The sequence below is a fragment of the Oncorhynchus mykiss genome, chromosome 5 (assembly GCF_057628025.1).
Source record: "Oncorhynchus mykiss isolate SJ-2025 chromosome 5, ASM5762802v1, whole genome shotgun sequence".
NCBI classification, from domain to species: domain Eukaryota; kingdom Metazoa; phylum Chordata; class Actinopteri; order Salmoniformes; family Salmonidae; genus Oncorhynchus; species Oncorhynchus mykiss.
Window position 1 is genome coordinate 90,607,201 of NC_143026.1, and position 25,383 is coordinate 90,632,583.

Below are 25,383 nucleotides of genomic sequence, written 5' to 3' on the forward strand. Positions count from 1 at the left end.
AACGAGTTTGGGGAAACGCTGCACTAGGCCCTCCATGGAACGAGTTTGGGGAAACGCTGCACTAGGCCCTCCATGGAACGAGTTTGGGGAAACACTGCACTAGGCCCTCCATGGAACGAGTTTGACACCCCTGGTCTAGACCATGTATTTTCACGGAAGATTTAATGAATGTAGTGGCCATTACAATAAACAAACCGTGGCCCTACTGCAAATGTTAAAACTTCCAGGATATTTAGGAAACGAGTAAAAATAAATAAACACATATCCTTTGAAATAACACACAAAATTAAAAATGTACAAATCACATTAACCGACAACCAGTTAGCTAGTTACCTTCCCAGTTGAAAGTTAATCATGCTGGGAAATATGAGATGATAAATGGTTGTGTTCATGTGAGCCCAGTAATCCATACGTAATAAACACTTAAAAATCCCTAGCAAATAAAACAAACCCACAACACATAGTTTGAAAAACATTTATTCCTAAAAAAGCTGATTTCTCTAAGGCAGCAGTTTCATGCTTCTTTTAGGTCTCTACATCCGACGGTCAACAAACTACAACGGCACAGTAAAATCATCCTTGCTGTGTGCTGCTACAAAAAAGACTAAATAAAGACGGAAAGCGATAGATAAAAGTTAGAACCAACCTCACATTACTAAGCATTATTATTAAGGACATTCATTTCCCCTTCAAGTATGCTACTATCCAAAGTGACTCGTGGTAATTGGCAGTACACAACATGATCTTGGTTCTTTATGAATTACGGATCATCATACTTGTATCTGTAGAAACACACAAGCAAGGAAGTAAAACAACTTCTAGAAACCTTTCAGTTAGGCAATATTGATAACATTGACGGGGGTATTCTTTCTCTCGCTCTCACACACACACACACACACACACACACACACACGGCTCTCTTGTTCGAGTAAGACTCAAACTCAGATTCCAGTAGAGCTAGAGGAAATGTAAGACTTTAGAAATGGTGACATCTTTAAAAACATGGACCTCAGATGAATCATCTCTCAGACCAGTGACATCACATCTTTAAAAACATGGACCTCAGATGAATCTTCGCGTCATCTCCAAAAAAATAACATTTTCATATCAGTTTCAATAAGACACCATAAAGCATTAGGTCAAATATGAAAATGTCTTTGGTGAACCAGGTGAAATGAAATGTAAAATAAATGAGTCGCCAACTACTGCTACACAACGTCGGTGATATAACGGCAAAACAATGATTAGAGTACCAGTTCTTTACAGAACAAAAATATAACATGCAACATGTAAAGTGTTGGTCCGATGTTTCATGAGCTGAAATAAAAGATGCCAGAATTGTTCCATTACGCACAAAAAGCTTATTTCTCTCAAATGTTGTGCTCAAATGTGTTTATGTCCCAGTTTGTGAGCCCTTCTCCTTAGCCTAGACAATCCATCCACCGGACTGGTGTGACATGTCAGGAAGCTGATTCAAACGGCATGATCATTACACAGGTGCACCTTGTGCTGGGGGACAATAAAAAGGACACTAAAATGTGCGGTTTGTCACAACACAATGCCACAGATGTCTCAAGTTTTGAGGGAGCGTGCAATTGGCATGCTGACTGCAGGAATGTCCGCCAAAGCTGTTGCCAGATAATTAAATGTTCATTTCTCTACCATAAGCCTCCAACATCATTTTAGAGAATTTGTCAGTACGTCCAATTGGCCTCACATCCACAGACCACGTGTAATCACACCAGCCCAGGACCTCCACATCTGGCTTCTTCACCTGCGGGATCATCAGAGACCAGCCACCCGGACAGCTGTTGAAAGGAGTATTTCTGTCTGTTATAAAGCCCTTTTGTCGTAAAAACTCATTCTGATTGGCTGGGCCTGGCACCCACCCATGGTTGCACTCCTGCCCAGTCATGTGAAATCCATGTGAAAATGGTATTTCAATGTACTGATTTCCTTATTTGAACTGTAACTCAGTAAAATCGACGAAAATGTTACATGTTGCGTTTATATTTTTATTTAGTATAAAATAAGAGCCAACTTTGCCTTCATCGTTTCCAAAAAAACACAGGTTAAGAGATAAAACATCTGTACCACAAAACTGAATTATAGCTTATTCTTTTCTTGTGGAGTTATGAAATGTCACCGGAATCAGAATTAGGCCGGTGGTCCAATAGCTTTACATGTTGCTAACTCAGAGCACCAGGACTATCCATCACCACCCTCATGTATACTCAATGGCTGTCCATGCAGAGAATATACAGGTACCTGCCCAAATAAAGAGGTCCTGTTCTGTGAGACTGTGTGGCCTACCACTTCGCGGCTGAGCCGTTGTTGCTCCTAGACGTTTCCACTTCACAATAACAGCACTTACAGTTGACTGGGGCAGCTCATAAACTTGACAAACTGACTTGTTGGAAAGGTGGCATCCTATGGCGGGTGTCACGTTGAAAGTCAGAGGTTTTCAGTAAGGGCATTCTACTGACAATGTTTGTCTATGGAGATTGCATGGCAGTGTGCAATTTTTTTTTATACATCCGTCAGCATGGGTGTGGCTAAAATTGACGAAAATCCAACTATTTTGACATACTTTTGTATATATAGTGTACTTAGTATCCCTCATTTACTCAAGATGTCCTTTGTTTCGGCAGTTACCTGTATATCAGAAACACAGGGTCCAAAACAGAATGCACTTGAACAAGACTTGTTCCGAAAGGTCCGGCTAACAAGTGATCAAAATGATCACGTACCACTCAACCTGTCAGGGAATGCTTTGCCTTCCCCTATTAGAGACATGTATTTCACCACACACACACACACACACACACACGCGCCCAGCTATACAGACACAGAGGTAACTAAATAGTTAGTTTAGTAAAGAAACAGGGGAAAACGAGACACTCCTGCATGAGGCCCACTGCCTTCTTCAGACTAATGACCAGGCTGAAGGACATGTGTGGAAACCACGTTGTGATTCAGGACCTGCTGCTAATGCAAAATCACACCAAACTTAATCAATAAAAACTGAATGATACATCTTACATTTGTAAGATACTGGCTTGTTTAAACATGACTTAAAATGGTTTAACAGCTTTACAGTATAATCAAGCTTTGAAATCCTTCAGTGTCCGCACTACTGCTTATCTAACCATTCTGTGACACCCCCCCCCCTTCCATATTGTCATTATGTATGAAATGGTCCGTGTGCCTAGACATAAATTAGGAAGGGGATGCCATGAGAGTGGCCCTCGCCCTGGGACCCAGGCAGTGCTAGGGAGACGTCTAAACCAGTGTCACAGCATCCCTAAGTCATTGTTGGTTATACAGAATGGCTTCATGTTCAAATCATCTTCGCTACACAACAAGGTTGGTTGTATTTACACGCGTTGTATACAATTACAATGGAAGCGTTTAAAAAAAGCCGTCGATTCAAAATCTGGTATGAATTATAATGATGACGTTCTAAATAAGATAACTCGTCTATGGCTAGCGGTATTTAAAGTCAATTCTCTCAAATCAAATCAAACATTCTGTTTACAGTGAGATTAAAATAGAAAATAAAATGTTATTTTAAATAAGCCCGTCTGTCCCAACAGTGGACCGAACCAAGACATCCTCAACAAAAGGAGCCAATATCAATTACAACAACTGTTCAGTCTTTTCGAGAAACACATGATTAAGGGAAGAAAAAAAAACAACACTGAAATAAAATTAACCCTTCATAGTTACAACTTAATTGATGGGTCCACCCAAAGTCCAAAGCATCACAGTAACGTCACGTCGGCCTGTAAAAGGAGTATTTGGACTGTGCAAAATAAAACAACACACAGGACATTGAGCGATGCCATCAGTCTGACGCTTCCTGTGGCTCCACTGCTTCCAAAAGGTGTACATTATGTCAGGAGACTCTCCTCCTCTCTCTACCCAATCCCTCTCCTCCTCTCTCTACCCAATCCCTCTCCTCCTCTCTCTACCCAATCCCTCTCCTCCTCTCTCTACCCAATCCCTCTCCTCCTCTCTCTACCCAATCCCTCTCCTCCTCTCTCTACCCAATCCCTCTCCTCCTCTCTCTCCCCAATCCCTCTCCTCCTCTCTCTCCCCAATCCCTCTCCTCCTCTCTCTACCCAATCCATCTCCTCCTCTCTCTACCCAATCCCTCTCCTCCTCTCTCTCCCCAATCCCTCTCCTCCTCTCTCTACCCAATCCCTCTCCTCTCTCTACCCAATCCCTCTCCTCTCTCTACCCAATCCCTCTCCTCCCCTCGCTCCCCAATCTCTCCCCAATCTCTCCCCAATCTCTCTCCAATCTCGCTCCAATCTCGCTCTCCAATCTCGCTCTCCAATCTCGCTCTCCAATCTCGCTCTCCAATCTCGCTCTCCAAACTCGCTCTCCAAACTCGCTCTCCAAACTCGCTCTCCAAACTCGCTCTCCAAACTCGCTCTCCAAACTCGCTCTCCAATCTCGCTCTCCAATCTCGCTCTCCAATCTCGCTCTCCAATCTCGCTCTCCAATCTCGCTCTCCAATCTCGCTCTCCAATCTCGCTCTCCAATCTCGCTCTCCAATCTCGCTCTCCAATCTCGCTCTCCAATCTCGCTCTCCAATCTCGCTCTCCAATCTCGCTCTCCAATCTCGCTCTCCAATCTCGCTCTCCAATCTCGCTCTCCAATCTCGCTCCCCCCTCTCCTTTCTGGATTTGTCCAGAACGTCACGTGACCCCTTCATGTTTAAAATAAACCTTCATATTAATCATAGTCGTCTTTCTTCATATTCAACAATCGGCGGTTCAATAAAACAAATGATTCAAAACAATTATTGGAATTAGTTTTAGGGAGACGTGATTATATAGATTCTTCTAAGAATGAACAGAGTTATCTTTTTTAAATGTTTTAAATGACATTTTTTTTTTAAAGGAAACGTGTTGCGTCCCAGATCTGAACGGTTTCTAGAGATGTGACATCACAGGCCTCCCTTTGGTCCTTGACTGCCGTGGGGGGGGGGACGGGGGGCTCAGAAGAAGATTACATCCTCAGGGATCCTGCATGGCGGGGGCAGGCTGTGGCTGTGGACAGGGGCCTGTGCTGGAGGGGGGTTAGGGCTCTGGGTATGGAGGGGGTTAGGAGCCTGGGGCTGGGTGTGAATGTGCAGGGGGTTGGAGGCCTGGCTGGGGGGCTTCTGTAGGCCGGCGGGCTGGTTCTCTGGCCCCCTGTCTGGAAGGCTCGATGAAACTGCGGGGAAGAGAGCCAGAGAGATAGCACTCAGCCATTTGGTTTTAGATAGGAGTAGTGGTGTGTGCGTGAGTGTGTGAGAGTGAGAGAGAGCGAGAGTGTGTGTGTTACCTGTCAAGTGCATGGACTGGGAGTGGACTAGGGTGTGAGGAAGCTGCTGGTTAGGGCTGATGGAGCGCTTGGCTTTCAGAGTGCCGTCCTCTTTGGCTGACAACTTCATAGGCAGCATTTGCTTCATATCCAGAGAGGCTGGGAGAGGGGGGGGGGGGGGGGGCAGAGATGAGGGGGTTGGTAGAAAAAGAGCGCAACAGCGAGAGGGTAAGAGAGAGAGAACAGATACAGAGAGAGAGGGGGGGACAGAGAGAGAGAGGGGGGGAGGGAGAGAGAGAGAGGGGGAGAGAGAGAGGGGGGAGAGAGAGAGAGAACAGAGAGAGAGAGAGCGAGAGAGAGAGAGAGAGAGAGAGAGCGAGAGAGGGGGGGACAGAGAGAGAGAGAGGGGGGGACAGAGAGAGAGAGGGGGGGACAGAGAGAGAGAGGGGGGGACAGAGAGAGAGAGGGGGGGACAGAGAGAGAGAGGGGGGGACAGAGAGAGAGAGGGGGGGACAGAGAGAGAGAGGGGGGAGGGAGAGAGAGAGGGGGGAGACAGAGAGAGGGGGGAGACAGAGAGAGGGGGGAGAACAGAGAGAGAGGGGGAGGGAGAGAGAGAGAGGGGGAGAGAGAGAGGGGGAGAGAGAGAGGGGGAGAGAGAGAGGGGGAGAGAGAGGGGGAGAGAGAGAGGGGGAGAGAGAGAGAGGGGGGAAGGGGAGAGAGAGAGGGGGGAGAGAGAGAGAGGGGGGGAGAGAGAGGGAGGGAGGGGGAGAGAGAGAGGGGGAGAGAGAGAGGGGGAGAGAGAGAGGGGGAGAGAGAGAGGGGGAGAGAGAGAGGGGGAGAGAGAGAGGGGGAGAGAGAGAGGGGGAGGGGGAGAGTGAGGGGGGGAGAGAGAGGGGGGAGGGGGAGAGAGAGGGGGGGAGGGGGAGAGAGAGGGGGGGAGGGGGAGAGAGAGGGGGGGAGGGGGAGAGAGAGGGGGGGAGGGGGAGAGAGAGGGGGGGAGAGAACAAAGACAGAGAGAGAGGGGAGAGAACAGAGGACAGTCCCATTACATTCCATTCCATTCCAATTACTGTGGTATTGGCTAGTTCACAGCAGCTAATGTGATCATGATGGAGCACCATTAAGATCAGTAAGGCCAGAGACGTGTTTTCAGAAGCCAGGGTGTAGGTATCACACTGTTCGACCAGAGGCACCAGGCAGGCTTCGATTTGTACGGTCTTCTCACGTAGCAGAAAGTCCCACCTGATCCTGAAGTAACTAGCCTCACAGTGGTGTGTCTGCTTAGGATGCTTCAGGAGAGAGGTCACGTGTGTTTGAGAGGCAGACTTTCACCTGCATAGTCAGCCTTTAACCTACATAGTCAGCCTTTAACCTACATAGTCAGCCTTTAACCTACATAGTCAGCCTTTAACCTACATAGTCAGCCTTTATCCTACATAGTCAGCCTTTAACCTACATAGTCAGCCTTTAACCTACATAGTCAGCCTTTAACCTACATAGTCAGCCTTTATCCTACATAGTCAGCCTTTATCCTACATAGTCAGCCTTTAACCTACATAGTCAGCCTTTAACCTACATAGTCAGCCTTTAACCTACATAGTCAGCCTTTAACCTACATAGTCAGCCTTTAACCTACATAGTCAGCCTTTAACCTACATAGTCAGCCTTTAACCTACACAGTCAGCCTTTAACCTACACAGTCAGCCTTTAACCTACATAGTCAGCCTTTACTAGTGCAGGGTGTGGCTACCGTTTAATTTTATTTACATTTCCTGAGCTCAACAAAGAAAATACTTTTTTTTTTATTTATTTCACCTTTATTTAACCAGGTAGGCCCAGTTGAGAACATCTTTATTTAACCAGGTAGGCCCAGTTGAGAATAAGTTCTCATTTGCAACCTGGCCAAGATAAAGCAAAGCAGTGCGACAAAAACAACAGAGTTACACATAAACAAACACAGTCAAAAACACAAAAGAAAAATCTATGTAGTGTGTGCAAATGTAGAAGAGTAGAGAGGTAAGACAATAAATTGGCCATAGAGGTGAAATAATTACAATTTAGCATTAACACTGGAGTGATAGATGTGCAGATGATGATGTGCAAGTAGAGATACTGGGGTGCAAAAGAGCAAGAAGATAAATAACAATATGGGGATGAGGTAGTTGGGTGTGCTATTTACATATTGGCTGTGTACAGATACAGTGATCTGTGAGCAACTCTGACAGCTGAGGCTTAAAGTTAGAGAGGGAGATATAAGTCTCCAAGCTCAGTGATTTTTGCAATTCGTTCCAGTCATTGGCAGCAGAGAACTGGAAGGAAAGGCGGCCGAAGGAAGTGTTGGCTTTGGGGATGACCAGTGAAATATACCTGCTGGAGCGTGTGCTACGGGTGGGTGTTGCTATGGTGACCAGTGAGCTGAGATAAGGCGGGGCTTTACCTTATAGATGACCTGGAGCCAGTGGGTCTGGCGGCGAACATGTAGCGAGGGCCAGCCAACGAGAGCATACAGGTCGCAGTGGTGGGTAGTATATGGGGCTTTGGTGACAAAATGGATGGCACTGTGATAGACTACATCCAGTTTGCTGAGGAGAGTGTTGGAGGCTATTTTGTAAATGACATCGCCGAAGTCAAGGATCGGTAGGATGGTCAGTTTTACAAGGGTATGTTTGGCAGCATGAGTGAAGGACGCTTTGTTGCAAAATAGGAAGCCGATTCTAGATTTCATTTTGGATTGGAGATGCTTACTGTGAGTCTGGAAGGAGAGTTTACAGTCTAACCAGACACAAACAGTTGAAGTCGGAAGTTTACATACACCTTAGCCAAATACATTTAAACTCAGTTTTTCACAACTCCTGACATTTAATCCTAGTAAAACTTCCCCATCTTAGGTCAGTTAGGATCACCACTTTATTTTAATTATGTGAAATGTCAGAAGTTTACATACACTCAATTAGTATTTGGTAGCATTGCCTTTAAATTGTTTAACTTGGGTCAAATGTTTTGGGTAGCCTTCCACAAGCTTCCCACAATAAGTTGAGTGAATTTTGGCCCATTCCTCCTGACAAAGCTGGTGTAACTGAGTCAGATTTGTAGGCCTCCTTGCTTGCACATGCTTTTTCAGTTCTGCCCACAAATATAGGATTGAGGTCAGGGCTTTGTGATGGCCACTCCACTTTGTTGTCCTTAAGCCATTTTGCCACAACTTTGGAAGTATGCTTGGGGTCATTGTCCATTTGGGATGCCCATTTGCGACCAAGCTTTAACTTCCTGACTGATGTCTTGAGATGTTGCTTCAATATATCTACATAATTTTCCTTCCCCATGATGCCATCTATTTTGTGAAGTGCACCAGTCCCTCCTGCAGAAAAGCACCCCCACAACATGATGCTGCCACCCCCGTGCTTCACGGTTGGGATGGTGTTCTTCGACTTGCAAGCCTCCCCATTTTTCCTCCAAACATCATGGTCATTATGGCCAAACAGTTCTATTTTTGTTTCATCAGACCAGAGGACATTTCTCCAAAAATTACGATCTTTGTCCCCATGTGCAGATGCAATCCGTAGTCTGGCATTTTTATGGCAGGTTTGGAGCAGTGGCTTCTTCCTTGTTGAGCGGCCTTTCAGGTTGTCGATATAGGACTCATTTTACTGTGGATATAGATACTTTTATACCCGTTTTCTCCAGCATCTTCACAAGGTCCTGCTGTTGTTCTGGGATTGATTTGCACTTATCGCACCAAAGTATGTTCATCTCATGGAGACAGAACGCGTCTCCTTCCTGAGCAGTATGACGGCTGCGTGCTCCCATGGTGTTTATACTTGGGTACTATTGTTTGTACAGATGACTGTGGTACCTTCAGGCGTTTGGAAATTTCTCCCAAGGATGAACCAGACTTGTGGAGGTATACACATTTTTTTTTTCCTGAGGTCTTGGCTGATTTCTTTTGATTTTCCCATGATGTCAAGCAAGGGCCTGGGTTAACCTCTACATCACCAGAGGAACAGAGGAGGAGTATGATAAGAGTACGGGTAAAGGCTATAAGAACTGGTCGTCTAGTGTGTTCGGGAACAGAGTAAAAGGAGCAGATCTCTGGGTGCGGAAAAATATATTCAAGGCATAATGTACAGACAAGGGTGTGGTAGGAAGTGAGTCCAGTGGAGGTAAATCTAGGCACTGAGTGACGATGAGGGAGGTTTTGTCTCTAGAGGCACCAGTTAAGCCAGGTGAGATCACCGCATGTGTGGGGGGTGGAACAAAAGGGCATAAGGCATATTGGGCAGGGCTGGAGGCTCTACAGTGAAATAAGACAATCACTAACCAAAACAGCAATAGACAAGGCATATTGACATAAGGGAGAGGCGTGTGTAGCCGAGTGATCATTGGGTCCAGTGAGTAGCAATATATGAGTCAGGGAACCAATTCAGTAATCGCTACTATTCTAGGCGAGCTGGAGACACGACGATTCAGACAGCTAGCGGGCCGGGGCTAGCAGATGAGCCTCTGGGGACGTCGCAACAGAAGAGCCTGTTGAAACCACCTCGGACGGTTACGTCGGCAGACCGGTCGTGATGGATCGGCGGGTCTCCGTGTCGGCAGTCCAGGCCAATTGGCAAAAGAGGTATTGTAGCCCAAGAATTGGCTGATGGACCTCTTCGGCTAGCCTGGAGATGGGTCTAGCTCGAGGCTAGCTCCAGGCTAACTGTTGCTTGCGTCGGGACAGAAACGTTAGCCAGGATTAGCCACTCCTAGCAGCTAGCTATCTGCGATGATCAGGTGTGAAGGTTCAGAGCTTGCGGTAGGAATCCGGAGATGTGGTAGAGACAAGGCAGTCCGATATGCTCTGGGTTGATATCGCGCTGTGCAGACTGGCTGATGTTCAACGGTGATGACCGCTAGGTAGTGGCTAACTGACCGCTAGGTAGTGGCTAACTGACCGCTAGGTAGTGGCTAACTGACTGCTAGGTAGTGGCTAACTGACTGCTAGGTAGTGGCTAACTGACTACTAGCTAGTTAGCTGGCTAGCTTCTGGTGGGGGTTGCAGATCCGTACCACATTGGGCGAGGAGGGTTGCAGGAGAGTATGTTCAGTCCATAGATGGAAATTGAACTTAAAAATATATACGAAGAAAACGATATATACACGGGACGGGACAAGACAAAAACAGAAGTCCGACTGCGGCGCCATCTTGGATTCAACATTAGATCATCATCATTACATCATAGATCAACATTAGATCATCATCATTACATCATAGATCAACAGTAGGGAGTGACCTGCTATCCTACTGTAGGGTGGTGATGTGTTGTGGCTGGTCTTACCTGTGCTGTCGGTGCGGTGGGTGGCCTTGGCACTCTTCGAACTCTTTGAGCTCAGGGCTGCCAGCTTGGTGGGGATCTGCTGCTGGACACCCACCTGCTTGTGCTGCTGGTTGGTGGTGCTGCACAGGTGGAGGGGCACCTCCTTCTTCACCGGCAGCGCCGTGGCGTTGGCGCTCTGACCCCGAGCCAGAACCTCAGGACGCTCCAGGTAGTCTGCGGGCGCCACAGAAGGGCTAGAACGAACCAGGGCCTTCTGGGGGAGGGAGAGGTCTGAGCCGACGCTGCAGCTACTGCCCACGCCCAGAAGGAGATCCCCATTTAGACTGCCAGAGAAGGGCATCACCTGGGAGGGGGAAAGAGAGAGCATTCATTCATTCAGCAAAGACCAAGCCATGAGGTCGAAGGAATTGTGTCGAGGCACAGATCTGGGGAAGGGTACCAAAAAAATGTCTGCAGCATTGAAGGTTCCCAGGAACACAGTGGCCTCCATCATTCTTAAATGGAAGAAGTTTGGAACCGCCAAGACACTTCCTAGAGCTGGCCGCCCGGGAAACTGAGCGATCGGGGGAGAAGGGGCGTGGTCAGGGAGGTGCCCAGGAACCCGATGGTCACTCTGACAGCGCTCTAGAGTCCTTTCAGAGGAACAACCATCTCTGCAGCCAGAGCCCGGACTTAAACCCGATCTAACATCTCTGTAGAGACCTGAAAATAGCTGTGCAGCGACGCTCCCCATCCAACCTGACAGAGCTTGAGAGGATCAGCAGAGAAGAATGGGAGAAACTCCCCAAATACAGGTGTGCCAAGCTTGTAGCGTCATACCCAAGAAGACTGGAGGCTGTAAATCGCTGCCAAAAGGCTCTTCAACAAAGTACTGAGTAAAAGGTCTGAATACTTGTGTAAATGTGCAAAAATGTCTAAAAACCTGTTTTTGCTTTGTCATTATGATGTATTGTGATGTAATTATGGGGTATTGTGATGTCATTATGGGGTATTGAGATGTCATTTCCGGTCACGACTTGCAGACTTGTTTTTGAGTTGCTGTGCGTTTTGTTGCCAACCTGTTTTGCTACCTGACAAATTTACGGTTTTTACTTTTTAATTACCGTTTATATTTTTGTTTTTTCCTACTCAACTTTTTCACTCCGGACGCTTTATCTGGACACGGTTCGTCAGGACCTCCAACAGCCGAAGCTAAGTAGTAACATTAACATGATGCCTTCTAATTGCAGTCGCTGTACTCGCCTTACGGCGAGGATAGCTGTGCTACAAGCCCAGCTTCAGACGCAATCGCTAGGCAAGGGTAATTTCAGTGTAGGAAAGGATGAGACCGCGTCTGTGCCACCAGTAAGTACAGATAGTAGTATAAATCCCCTGGCACAGTCCCCGCAGCCGGACAACTTTCTCACTGTTTCTGGAAGGAAATGCTGTAGGAACGCTCAACCGGTGTCGCTCATTCAGCCGACAGAAACTTTCAACCGGTTTTCCCCATTAAGCAGCGGGTCGGAGTCAGAGGCCGAGTCTTCTCTGGTCTCTACTCCTCCCGTTACGGGGTCTGAGACGCCGAAGCTTCCCACCATTAGCTCTGACAAATTGAACACCCTACTCATTGGCAACTCCATTACCCGTAGTATTAGATTTAAAACGAATCATCCAGCGATCATACACTGTTTACCAGGGGGCAGGGCTACCGACGTTAAGGCTAATCTGAAGATGGTGCTGGCTAAAGCTAAAACTGGCGAGTGTAGAGAGTATAGAGATATTGTTATCCACGTCGGCACCAACGATGTTAGGATGAAACAGTCAGAGATCACCAAGCGCAACATAGCTTCTGCGTGTAAATCAGCTAGAAAGATGTGTCGGCATCGAGTAATTGTCTCTGGCCCCCTCCCAGTTAGGGGGAGTGATGAGCTCTACAGCAGAGTCTCACAACTCAATCGCTGGTTGAAAACTGTTTTCTGCCCCTCCCAAAAGATAGAATTTGTAGATAATTGGCCCTCTTTCTGGGACTCACCCACAAACAGGACCAAGCCTGACCTGCTGAGGAGTGACGGACTCCATCCTAGCTGGAGGGGTGCTCTCATTTTATCTACCAACATAGATAGGGCTCTAACTCCTCTAGCTCCACAATGAAATAGGGTGCAGGCCAGGCAGCAGGCTGTTAGCCAGCCTGCCAGCATAGTGGAGTCTGCCACTAGCACAGTCAGTGTAGTCAGCTCAGCTATCACCATTGAGACCGTGTCTGTGCCTCGACCTGGGTTGGGCAAAACTAAACATGGCGGTGTTCGCCTTAGCAATCTCACTAGGATAAAGACCACCTCCATTCCTGTCATTATTGAAAGAGATCATGATACCTCACATCTCAAAATAGGGCTACTTAATGTTAGATCCCTTACTTCAAAGGCAATTATAGTCAATGAACTAATCACTGATCATAATCTTGATGTGATTGGCCTGACTGAAACATGGCTTAAGCCTGATGAATTTACTGTGTTAAATGAGGCCTCACCTCCTGGCTACACTAGTGACCATATCCCCCGTGCATCCCGCAAAGGCGGAGGTGTTGCTAACATTTACGATAGCAAATTTCAATTTACAAAAAAAAAAATGACGTTTTCGTCTTTTGAGCTTCTAGTCATGAAATCTATGCAGCCTACTCAATCACTTTTTATAGCTACTGTTTACAGGCCTCCTGGGCCATATACAGCGTTCCTCACTGAGTTCCCTGAATTCCTATCGGACCTTGTAGTCATAGCGGATAATATTCTAATCTTTGGTGACTTTAATATTCACATGGAAAAGTCCACAGACCCACTCCAAAAGGCTTTCGGAGCCATCATCGACTCAGTGGGTTTTGTCCAACATGTCTCTGGACCCACTCACTGTCACGGTCATACGCTGGACCTAGTTTTGTCCCATGGAATAAATGTTGTGGATCTTAATGTTTTTCCTCATAATCCTGGACTATCGGACCACCATTTTATTACGTTTGCAATTGCAACAAATAATCTGCTCAGACCCCAACCAAGGATCATCAAAAGTCGTGCTATAAATTCACAGACAACACAAAGATTCCTTGATGTCCTTCCAGATTCCCTCTGTCTACCCAAGGACGCCAGAGGACAAAAATCAGTTAACCACTTAACTGAGGAACTCAACTTAACCTTGCGCAATACCCTAGATGCAGTTGCACCCCTAAAAACTAAAAACATTTCTCATAAGAAACTAGCTCCCTGGTACACAGAAAATACCCGAGCTCTGAAGCAAGCTTCCAGAAAATTGGAACGGAAATGGCGCCACACCAAACTGGAAGTCTTCCGACTAGCTTGGAAAGACAGTACTGTGCAGTACCGAAGAGCCCTTACTGCTGCTCGATCATCCTATTTTTCTAACTTAATTGAGGAAAATAAGAACAATCCGAAATTCCTTTTTGATACTGTCGCAAAGCTAACTAAAAAGCAGCATTCCCCAAGAGAGGATGACTTTCACTTTAGCAGTGATAAATTCATGAACTTCTTTGAGGAAAAGATTATGATTATTAGAAAGCAAATTACGGACTCCTCCTTAAATCTGCGTATTCCTTCAAAGCTCAGTTGTCCTGAGTCTGCACAACTCTGCCAGGACCTAGGATCAAGAGAGACACTCAAGTGTTTTAGTACTATATCTCTTGACACAATGATGAAAATAATCATGGCCTCTAAACCTTCAAGCTGCATACTGGACCCTATTCCAACTAAACTACTGAAAGAGCTGCTTCCTGTGCTTGGCCCTCCTATGTTGAACATAATAAACGGCTCTCTATCCACCGGATGTGTACCAAACTCACTAAAAGTGGCAGTAATAAAGCCTCTCTTGAAAAAGCCAAACCTTGACCCAGAAAATATAAAAAACTATCGGCCTATATCGAATCTTCCATTCCTCTCAAAAATTTTAGAAAAGGCTGTTGCGCAACAACTCACTGCCTTCCTGAAGACAAACAATGTATACGAAATGCTTCAGTCTGGTTTTAGACCCCATCATAGCACTGAGACGGCACTTGTGAAGGTGGTAAATGACATTTTAATGGCATCGGACCGAGGCTCTGCATCTGTCCTCGTGCTCCTAGACCTTAGTGCTGCTTTTGATACCATCGATCACCACATTCTTTTGGAGAGATTGGAAACCCAAATTGGTCTACACGGACAAGTTCTGGCCTGGTTTAGATCTTATCTGTCGGAAAGATATCAGTTTGTCTCTGTGAATGGTTTGTCCTCTGACAAATCAACTGTAAATTTCGGTGTTCCTCAAGGTTCCGTTTTAGGACCACTATTGTTTTCACTATATATTTTACCTCTTGGGGATGTCATTCGAAAACATAATGTTAACTTTCACTGCTATGCGGATGACACACAGCTGTACATTTCAATTAAACATGGTGAAGCCCCAAAATTGCCCTTGCTAGAAGAATGTGTTTCAGACATAAGGAAGTGGATGGCTGCAAACTTTCTACTTTTAAACTCGGACAAAACAGAGATGCTTGTTCTAGGTCCCAAGAAACAAAGAGATCTTCTGTTGAATCTGACAATTAATCTTAATGGTTGTACAGTCGTCTCAAATAAAACTGTGAAGGACCTCGGCGTTACTCTGGACCCTGATCTCTCTTTTGAAGAACATATCAAGACCATTTCAAGGACAGCTTTTTTCCATCTACGTAACATTGCAAAAATCAGAAACTGGCCCAGGAGTGGGAGGGTGAACGGAAAGGCTCTGGAGCAACGAACCGCCCTTGCTGTCTCTGCCTGGCCGGTTCCCCTCTTTCCACTGGGATTCTCTGCCTCTAACCCTATTCAGGGGCTGAGTCACTGGCTTTACTGGGGCTCTCTCATGCCGTCCCTGGAGGGGGTGCGTCACCTGAGTGGGCTGAGTCACTGATGTGGTCATCCTGTCTGGGTTGGCGCCCCCCCCCCCCCTTTGGGTTGTGCCGTGGCGGAGGTCTTTGTGGGCTATACTCAGCCTTGTCTCAGGATGGTAAGTTGGTGGTTGAAGATATCCCTCTAGTGTTGTGGGGGCTGTGCTTTGGCAAAGTGGGTGGGGTTATATCCTTCCTGTTTGGCCCTGTCCGGGGGTGTCCTCGGATGGGGCCACAGTGTCTCCTGACCCCTCCTGTCTCAGCCTCCAGTATTTATGCTGCAGTAGTTTATGTGTCGGGGGGCTAGGGTCAGTTTGTTATATCTGGAGTACTTCTCCTGTCCTATTCGGTGTCCTGTGTGAATCTAAGTGTGCGTTCTCTAATTCTCTCCTTCTCTCTTTCTCTCTCTCGGAGGACCTGAGCCCTAGGACCATGCCCCAGGACTACCTGACATGATGACTCCTTGCTGTCCCCAGTCCACCTGGCTGTGCTGCTGCTCCAGTTTCAACTGTTCTGCCTTATTATTATTCGACCATGCTGGTCATTTATGAACATTTGAACATCTTGGCCATGTTCTGTTATAATCTCCACCCGGCACAGCCAGAAGAGGACTGGCCACCCCACATAGCCTGGTTCCTCTCTAGGTTTCTTCCTAGGTTTTGGCCTTTCTAGGGAGTTTTTCCTAGCCACTGTGCTTCTACACCTGCATTGCTTGCTGTTTGGGGTTTTAGGCTGGGTTTATGTACAGCACTTTGAGATATCAGCTGATGTACGAAGGGCTATATAAATAAATTTGATTTGATTTGATTTGATATTGTGATGTCATTATGGGGTATTGAGATGTCATTATGGGGTATTGAGATGTCATTATGGGGTATTGAGATGTCATTATGGGGTATTTGGATGTCATTATGGGGTATTGGGATGTCATTATGGGTTATTGGGATGTCATTATGGGGTATTGGGATGTCATTATGGGGTATTGGGATGTCATTATGGGGTATTGGGATGTGATTATGGGGTATTGAGATGTCATTATGGGGTATTGGGATGTCATTATGGGGTATTGAGATGTCATTATGGGGTATTGGGATGTCATTATGGGGTATTGAGATGTCATTATGGGGTATTGGGATGTGATTATGGGGTATTGAGATGTCATTATGGGGTATTGGGATGTGATTATGGGGTATTGAGATGTCATTATGGGGTATTGGGATGTCATTATGGGGTATTGAGATGTCATTATGGGGTATTGAGATGTCATTATGGGGTATTGAGATGTCATTATGGGGTATTGGGATGTCATTATGGGGTATTGGGATGTCATTATGGGGTATTGGGATGTCATTATGGGGTATTGGGATGTCATTATGGGGTATTGAGATGTCATTATGGAGTATTGAGATGTCATTATGGGGTATTGGGATGTCATTATGGGGTATTGGGATGTCATTATGGGGTATTGGGATGTCATTATGGGGTATTGAGATGTCATTATGGAGTATTGGGATGTCATTATGGGGTATTGGGATGTCATTATGGGGTATTGGGATGTCATTATGGGGTATTGGGATGTCATTATGGGGTATTGGGATGTCATTATGGAGTATTGGGATGTCATTATGGAGTATTGGGATGTCATTATGGGGTATTGAGATGTCATTATGGGGTATTGAGATGTCATTATGGGGTATTGAGATGTCATTATGGAGTATTGGGATGTCAATATGGGGTATTGGGATGTCATTATGGGGTATTGGGATGTCAATATGGGGTATTGGGATGTCATTATGGGGTATTGAGATGTCATTATGGAGTATTGGGATGTCATTATGGGGTATTGGGATGTCATTATGGGGTATTGGGATGTCATTATGGGGTATTGGGATGTCATTATGGGGTATTGGGATGTCATTATGGAGTATTGGGATGTCATTATGGAGTATTGGGATGTCATTATGGGGTATTGAGATGTCATTATGGGGTATTGAGATGTCATTATGGGGTATTGGGATGTCATTATGGAGTATTGAGATGTCATTATGGAGTATTGGGATGTCATTATGGAGTATTGGGATGTCATTATGGAGTATTGGGATGTCAATATGGGGTATTGGGATGTCATTATGGGGTATTGAGATGTCATTATGGAGTATTGGGATGTCAATATGGGGTATTGGGATGTCATTATGGGGTATTGAGATGTCATTATGGGGTATTGAGATGTCATTATGGAGTATTGGGATGTCATTATGGAGTATTGGGATGTCATTATGGGGTATTGGGATGTCATTATGGGGTATTGGGATGTCATTATGGAGTATTGGGATGTCATTATGGGGTATTGTGTGTCGATTGATGAGAAAAAATGAAATACATTTTAGAATAAGGCTGTAAAGTAATTTTTTGGGGGTGAAAAGTCAAGGGGTGCGACTACTTTCCGAATGCACTGTGCATACACACAATTAATAACATAAAAGTGGAGGATGAGAAGCCATTTTGAGTCACATGTGCAAGTAGTTTCAACAAGTTCAACTCAAGATATAGATATTTCAGTTTCAGTTGGACACCAAAAATGTGCAGGACAATTACATCGCTTTAGATTGAGGTTGTCATGGAACCTATGGTAACAACATAAAAGAGAATACTGTTGTCATGGAACCCATGGTAACAACATAAAAGAGAATACTGTTGTCATGGAACCTATGGTAACAACATAAAAGAGAATACTGTTGTCATGGAACCCATGGTAACAACATAAAAGAGAATACTGTTGTCATGGAACCTATGGTAACAACATAAGAGAATACTGTTGTCATGGAACCTATGGTAACAACATAAGAGAATACTGTTGTCATGGAACCTATGGTAACAACATAAAAGAGAATACTGTTGTCATGGAACCTATGGTAACAACATAAAAGAGAATACTGTTGTCATGGAACCCATGGTAACAACATAAAAGAGAATACTGTTGTCATGGAACCTATGGTAACAACATAAGAGAATACTGTTGTCATGGAACCTATGGTAACAACATAAAAGAGAATACTGTTGTCATGGAACCTATGGTAACAACATAAAAGAGAATACTGTTGTCATGGAACCTATGGTAACAACATAAAAGAGAATACTGTTGTCATGGAACCTATGGTAACAACATAAAAGAGAATACTGTTGTCATGGAACCTATGGTAACAACATAAAAGAGAATACTGTTGTCATGGAACCTATGGTAACAACATAAAAGAGAATACTGTTGTCATGGAACCTATGGTAACAACATAAGAGAATACTGTTGTCATGGAACCTATGGTAACAACATAAGAGAATACTGTTGTCATGGAACCTATGGTAACAACATAAGAGAATACTGTTGTCATGGAACCTATGGTAACAACATAAGAGAATACTGTTGTCATGGAACCCATGGTAACAACATAATATAATAGTTTGATGATCTCTGTTCTATGGCTTTGAGCGAACTTGGTTTGCCATGTAAATTGGAACCCTCTTGCTTTGGAATTTTATGTTTGTGCACGGCAGCCGCGGTTTGCAGTGCACGGCAGCGAGAGAGAGAGAGAGAGAGCACTGCTTGTTATGTTTAAATGAGTGTTGAGGTATCTTTGAACCATGCTTCTAAAGGGCCAGCCCGGCACCCGGCGCCGTGCGACAGCAGCGTCTTAACTCAGCAGAGAGCCGCTGTACCATTAAAGGAAACACAATCCGTTGAAGAGCAATCAGAAACACATGCTGCTCTTTCTGCTGAGCAGGCATTTTGGCTTTTACAACACAATCCCAAAGCAACAAAAATAAAACTCTAAAAACTGTCTGCATTGTCACACTAATAACCACCTTCGAAGAAAGTTGAGTGAAGCAGCAAAGTGTAGGAGGTCGATCTCCAAAAAAAAGTGTATTAAGTCAAGAAACCACATCAGTTTATTGTCCTGCTGGCATATATCTGACACCCTGTGCAGTGACAGACAGTCCAGCTCCAGAATGATTGAGGAGTGTGGAGAAGGAGATGGGATGCTAGGGAGGGCCTGGGTCCCAGAGGGCTGGGAGGGTTTGGGTCCCAGAAGGCTGGGAGGGTCGGGGTCCCAGAGGGCTGGGAGGGTCGGGGTCCCAGGGGGCAGGGAGGGTCGGGGTCCCAGGGGGCAGGGAGGGTCGGGGTCCCAGGGGGCAGGGAGGGTCGGGGTCCCAGGGGGCAGGGGTCCCAGGGGGCTGGGAGGGCCGGGGTCCCAGGGGGCAGGGGTCCCAGGGGGCTGGGAGGGCCGGGGTCCCAGGGGGCTGGGAGGGCCAGGGTCCCAGGGGGCTGGGAGGGCCGGGGTCCCAGGGGGCTGGGAGGGCCGGGGTCCCAGGGGGCTGGGCCCGCGGGTAGGTCAGGCTGAGCGAGTGGGTAGGCCAGGCTGAGCGAGTGGGTAGGCCAGGCTGAGCGAGTGGGTAGGCCAGGCTGAGCGAGTGGGTAGGCCAGGCTGAGCGCGTGGGTAGGCCAGGCTGAGGGAGTGGGTAGGCCAGGCTAAGCGTGTGGGTAGGCCAGGCTAAGCGTGTGGGTAGGCCAGGCTGAGCGCGTGGGTAGGCCAGGCTGAGCGCGTGGGTAGGCCAGGCTGAGCGAGTGGGTAGGCCAGGCTGAGGGAGTGGGTAGGCCAGGCTGAGGGAGTGGGTAGGCCAGGCTGAGGGAGTGGGTAGGCCAGGCTGAGGGAGTGGGTAGGCCAGGCTGAGGGAGTGGGTAGGCCAAGCTGAGGGAGTGGGTAGGCCAGGCTGAGGGAGTGGGTAGGCCAGGCTGAGGGAGTGGGTAGGCCAGGCTGAGGGAGTGGGTAGGCCAGGCTGAGGGAATGGGTAGGCCAAGCTGAGGGAGTGGGTAGGCCAGGCTGAGGGAGTGGGTAGGCCAGGCTGAGGGAGTGGGTAGGCCAGGCTGAGGGAGTGGGTAGGCCAGGCTGAGGGAGTGGGTAGGCCAGGCTGAGGGAGTGGGTAGGCCAGGCTGAGGGAGTGGGTAGGCCAGGCTGAGGGAGTGGGTAGGCCAGGCTGAGGGAGTGGGTAGGCCAGGCTGAGGGAGTGGGTAGGCCAAGCTGAGGGAGTGGGTAGGCCAGGCTGAGGGAGTGGGTAGGCCAGGCTGAGGGAGTGGGTAGGCCAGGCTGAGGGAGTGGGTAGGCCAGGCTGAGGGAATGGGTAGGCCAAGCTGAGGGAGTGGGTAGGCCAGGCTGAGGGAGTGGGTAGGCCAGGCTGAGGGAGTGGGTAGGCCAGGCTGAGGGAGTGGGTAGGCCAGGCTGAGGGAGTGGGTAGGCCAGGCTGAGCGAGTGGGTAGGCCAGGCTGAGGGAGTGGGTAGGCCAGGCTGAGGGAGTGGGTAGGCCAGGCTGAGGGAGTGGGTAGGCCAGGCTGAGGGAGTGGGTAGGCCAGGCTGAGGGAGTGGGTAGGTCAGGCTGAGCGAGTGGGTAGGCCAGGCTGTGCGAGTGGGTAGGCCAGGCTGAGGGAGTGGGTAGGCCAGGCTGAGGGAGTGGGTAGGCCAGGCTGAGGGAGTGGGTAGGCCAGGCTGAGCGAGTGGGTAGGCCAGGCTGTGCGAGTGGGTAGGCCAGGCTGAGGGAGTGGGTAGGCCAGGCTGAGGGAGTGGGTAGGCCAGGCTGAGGGAGTGGGTAGGCCAGGCTGAGGGAGTGGGTAGGCCAGGCTGAGGGAGTGGGTAGGCCAGGCTGAGGGAGTGGGTAGGCCAGGCTGAGGGAGTGGGTAGGCCAGGCTGAGGGAGTGGGTAGGCCAGGCTGAGGGAGTGGGTAGGCCAGGCTGAGGGAGTGGGTAGGCCAGGCTGAGGGAGTGGGTAGGCCAGGCTGAGGGAGTGGGTAGGCCAGGCTGAGCGAGTGGGTAGGCCAGGCTGAGGGAGTGGGTAGGCCAGGCTGAGGGAGTGGGTAGGCCAGGCTGAGGGAGTGGGTAGGCCAGGCTGAGGGAGTGGGTAGGCCAGGCTGAGGGAGTGGGTAGGCCAGGCTGAGGGAGTGGGTAGGCCAGGCTGAGGGAGTGGGTAGGCCAGGCTGAGGGAGTGGGTAGGCCAGGCTGAGGGAGTGGGTAGGCCAGGCTGAGGGAGTGGGTAGGCCAGGCTGAGGGAGTGGGTAGGCCAGGCTGAGCGAGTGGGTAGGCCAGGCTGAGGGAGTGGGTAGGCCAGGCTGAGGGAGTGGGTAGGCCAGGCTGAGGGAGTGGGTAGGCCAGGCTGAGGGAGTGGGTAGGCCAGGCTGAGGGAGTGGGTAGGCCAGGCGGAGCGAGTGGTATGCATGTCTGTTTGTGAAAGGTAACACTGAGGCCTCTTCTGAGGCTGCAGCCCGCTCAGCTCTGGAGGATAGAAGTGCCCCGAGGTGATTACTCAGTTATGCAGTGGGGTTCTGTGCTGGCTAGCGCTCTCCCCTCTCTCAACACTCGCACACAGACGTTCCATTGTTTCCTCCCCAAGGTGCCCATGGTAAAGACATAGTAAATACAGGGAGCACAAAGACTTGACTGACAGCACATAAACAATTAGGCCTGACTGGGCTCTAGCAGCTCTATTAATGAGAGGGTGATGGGTTGCCTGCCGAATGGCTAATTATACATGGTGGCTTTTTCTCATCATCAGGCTCCTTGGATACTCATCACCAGCTGAGACAGGTGGGTTTCCTGTTTCCTGTTTACACAATGCCTTGGGAAGGGGGCTGCGAACCCATAACCCAAATAGCTAACAGGGTTCATTCCTGTTCAAGCAGGTGGGCCTAACTTGTCTGCTCTAAGAAAAGAAAACAGAAAAGCTTGTGGTACTAGCACCTCCACTCCAGCCGAAAACAAAACTTTATTTTTTTTAAAAGACACAAAATGCCTCAGAAATCATCCTCTTCTCAGTCTCAACGTAAGCTAGGGTCAGAGCACTGCACTGCACACTAACATGGGATTCCTAATACTCAAGACAACAGAATGTGTGCTCTGAGGATAGCAGGTCTGGTGTGAGTGAGTACAGGTTTACAGGCCTGATGTGAGGAACATAAGTTATTACCTGGAGGAGAGGAAGTGACTAAGAGCCCTGGCTGACCCCAGAGGCCTTGACCCCAGAGGCCTTGACAGAGTTAGCCGTAAAACCACTCCGACTGTCTGACAGACCACGACAACACTGCCAGAAAGCTGTATTATATCACAGAGGGCTACCAGGAAGTGCAGAGGATTTCAATCCCAGCGTCCACCCTTCCAACTGTTTCTCCCACCTCCAATTTCCTCACTGTCTGGATAAATGTCAATATGCCAAAAAACAAAATATATAGAAAAAGCAGGATCAAGAGACAGACAGGCAGAAAGATGTGGAGTTGATGAATGGCTTGAAAATGGAGTGGATATTGTGATTGAAACATTGTCTAAGTCCTTTTACATAGTAAGAAGAGTGGACTCATTGCAAAGGAGTAGGTGGTGAAGCACTCTGACCCACCTGAGTGATGCCACAGCAGTGTTTGTATGCCAGCAAGCTCATCACACATCACCTAGCTACTGTGTTATAGTGGGAAGGGTGAGAAGGAATGAATTATTCCATTTACAAAACATCATACAGTGACACTGAATGACTAGGATACAGTGAGACGTCAGACACGTGACCAAGCCTGGGGGGGGGTCAGGGGTTAAGAGGCACAGTTCTGGCCTCCCGGGTGGCACAGTGGTTAAGGGCACTGTACTGCAGCGCTGTGCCACCAGAGACTCTGGGTTCGCGCCCAGGCTCTGTTGTAACCGGCCGGTCCGTGGGGCGACGTACAATTGGCCTAGCGTCGTCCAGGTTAGGGAGGGTTTGGCCAGTAGGGATATCCTTGTCTCATCGTGCACCAGCGACTCCTGTGGCGGGCCGGGCGCAGTGCGCGCTAACCAAGGTTGCCAGGTGCACGGTGTTTCTACGTTAGAGTGCAGAGCAAAGTGTGCAGTGATGCGGAAATACTGGTAACCTTTACAGCAGTGGAGGAACGGGACAACAGAAGAATTTTCATAGTAAATAGATAACCTATTTAAAAAAAGCTGCTGGCTTGCTTCTGAAGCTAAGCAGGGTAGGTCCTGGTCAGTCCCTGGATGGGAGACCAGATGCTGCTGGCTTGCTTCTGAAGCTAAGCAGGGTTGATCCTGGTCAGTTCCTGGATGGGAGACCAGATGCTGCTGGAAGTGGTGTTGGGAGAGCCAATAGGAGGCACATTTAGCTTTGGTCTAAAAAAAAAAAAAAAAAATGATCCCAATCCCCCAGGGCAATGATTGGGGACACAAGATTCACAACTGTTTGGACTAATGCTTACAGCCCAGATCAGCTAGATGCAGGCTAGGCCGTATCGAATGTGTCACCCACCTTGATTACTCCAATTGGTCTCATTGACCTGTGCACCTGTGTCAAACTTCCATTCGTAGGCTAGGTTGTAGCAACCTCATGATGTATATAGGGCAAATTAGAGTATCATGTAGTATCCTAAACCTATCGCTGTTACACGGAAACTGGGTGAATGGAATATGAATGACAGTCATCCAATATGCTGTAATAGAAATAAGGCCACGCTCATTTAAATGAAGAAAAAAAAAAAAGATTCCTCCCTCATCTTAAACAGCACTGACCTCCACTGTTTCACAGGTTCTCAAGCCATACATGGCCTTATTAAATAACTTATTATTATTAGAATGTGGCAATATTTGTATTTTAGATAAGTTTTTCCTTTAAAAATGTTTTTTTTATTTTTTTTTTATCATTGGAAACGATTCCCATTCAGACCTGTGGTTTTACAACGGCATCAGCAGCCTTCACTGCAGAGTTCAGAGTTCAGACCCAAGGCCTTTTCGTGTTCCAAAAAAAGCACATGGTCCTGATAGTGGAGTGGGCGGAATGATAATTAACATATGCATTCCTTCTGGAGAGGTAACACTTCCCCCATTTTATCCAACGAACATTGTGAAGGGCCTGTGGGCCAAACCTGCCGGCTGCTGCTGTGGGTGATGGGATAGCTAGCTAGCTGGGACATCCCTACCTTAAATCCTAACCCTTAACCCCAACTCTGAACCAGAATCTGGGTTCACACAAGACGTTCTCAGGAAGCAGCCGTTCAAACTTCCCGTTAACCAGCTTTTCAAGCTTAATAATGTCAAATTAAATTTGGTGCTCATGAAAAGAACGGAGTGTTGCTGAGCAACGATCATCATTACTGCAATCCTGACTGTATGTACTTCCAAAAAAGACCTCAATAAAAAGTTACACACAGCTGGAAAAAATGCCTTGTCTGGAAATAATCTTAGTATAAAGCAAGAAGGAGACTTGCTTAGCAAGAAGGAGACTTGCTTGGGCCAAGAAACACGAGCACTGGACATTAGACCGGTGGAAATCTGTCCTTTCGGTTCCAACACGGCAGTTGGAACCAAAAATGTCAAATTTGGACTCATCAGGCCAAAGGACAGATTTCCACCAGTCTAATGTCCATTGCTCGTGTTTCTTGGCCCAAGCAAGTCTCTTCTTCTTATTGGTGTCCTTTCATTAGTGGTTACCTTGCAGCAATTTGACCATGAAGGACTGATTCACGCAGTCTCCTCTGAACAGTTGATGTTGAGATGTGCGTTACTTGAACTCTGTGAAGCATTTATTTGGGCTGCAACCTGAGGTGGAGTTAACTAATGAACGCATCCTCTGCAGCAGAGGGAACTCTGGGTATTCCTTCCCTGTGGCGGTCCTCATGAGAACCAGTTTCATCTTAGCGCTTGATAGTTTCTTCAAGTGCGGTCGCAGAAACATTCAAAGTTCTTTACATTTTCCGGACTGACTGACCTGTACATGTCTTTAAGTAACGGAGTGTCATTTCTCTTTGCGTATTTGCATAATTCCTTGCCATAATATGGACTTGGTCTTTTACCAAATA

At 47.6% G+C, this 25,383-nt stretch overlaps 2 protein-coding genes across 11 annotated transcripts in view; one reads left to right on the plus strand and one right to left on the minus strand.

The window, feature by feature from the left end:
• Positions 1–1,994: 1,994 nt before the first annotated feature.
• Positions 1,995–25,383, minus strand: part of arhgef18b (Rho/Rac guanine nucleotide exchange factor 18b) — a 108,624-nt gene continuing 85,235 nt past the window's right edge. For 8 of the 10 annotated variants that reach the window (XM_090236339.1, XM_090236338.1, XM_090236337.1 and 5 more), the window contains 3 exons: positions 10,635–10,977; positions 5,338–5,475; positions 1,995–5,226 (listed from right to left, as the gene is read on the minus strand). In XM_090236339.1, coding sequence (XP_090092465.1) covers positions 5,009–5,226; positions 5,338–5,475; positions 10,635–10,977 — 699 coding nt within the window. In that variant the 3' untranslated portion in view covers positions 1,995–5,008. The remainder of the gene's footprint in view (positions 5,227–5,337; positions 5,476–10,634; positions 10,978–25,383) is intronic. The other 2 variants (XM_090236336.1, XM_090236340.1) reach the window with 1 other exon arrangement.
• On the plus strand, positions 11,703–12,910 carry LOC149983623 (uncharacterized). Its single transcript, XM_090236341.1, has one exon. The coding sequence runs from the start codon at positions 11,844–11,846 to the stop codon at positions 12,762–12,764; it is 921 nt and encodes a 306-aa protein (XP_090092467.1). The 5' UTR covers positions 11,703–11,843; the 3' UTR covers positions 12,765–12,910.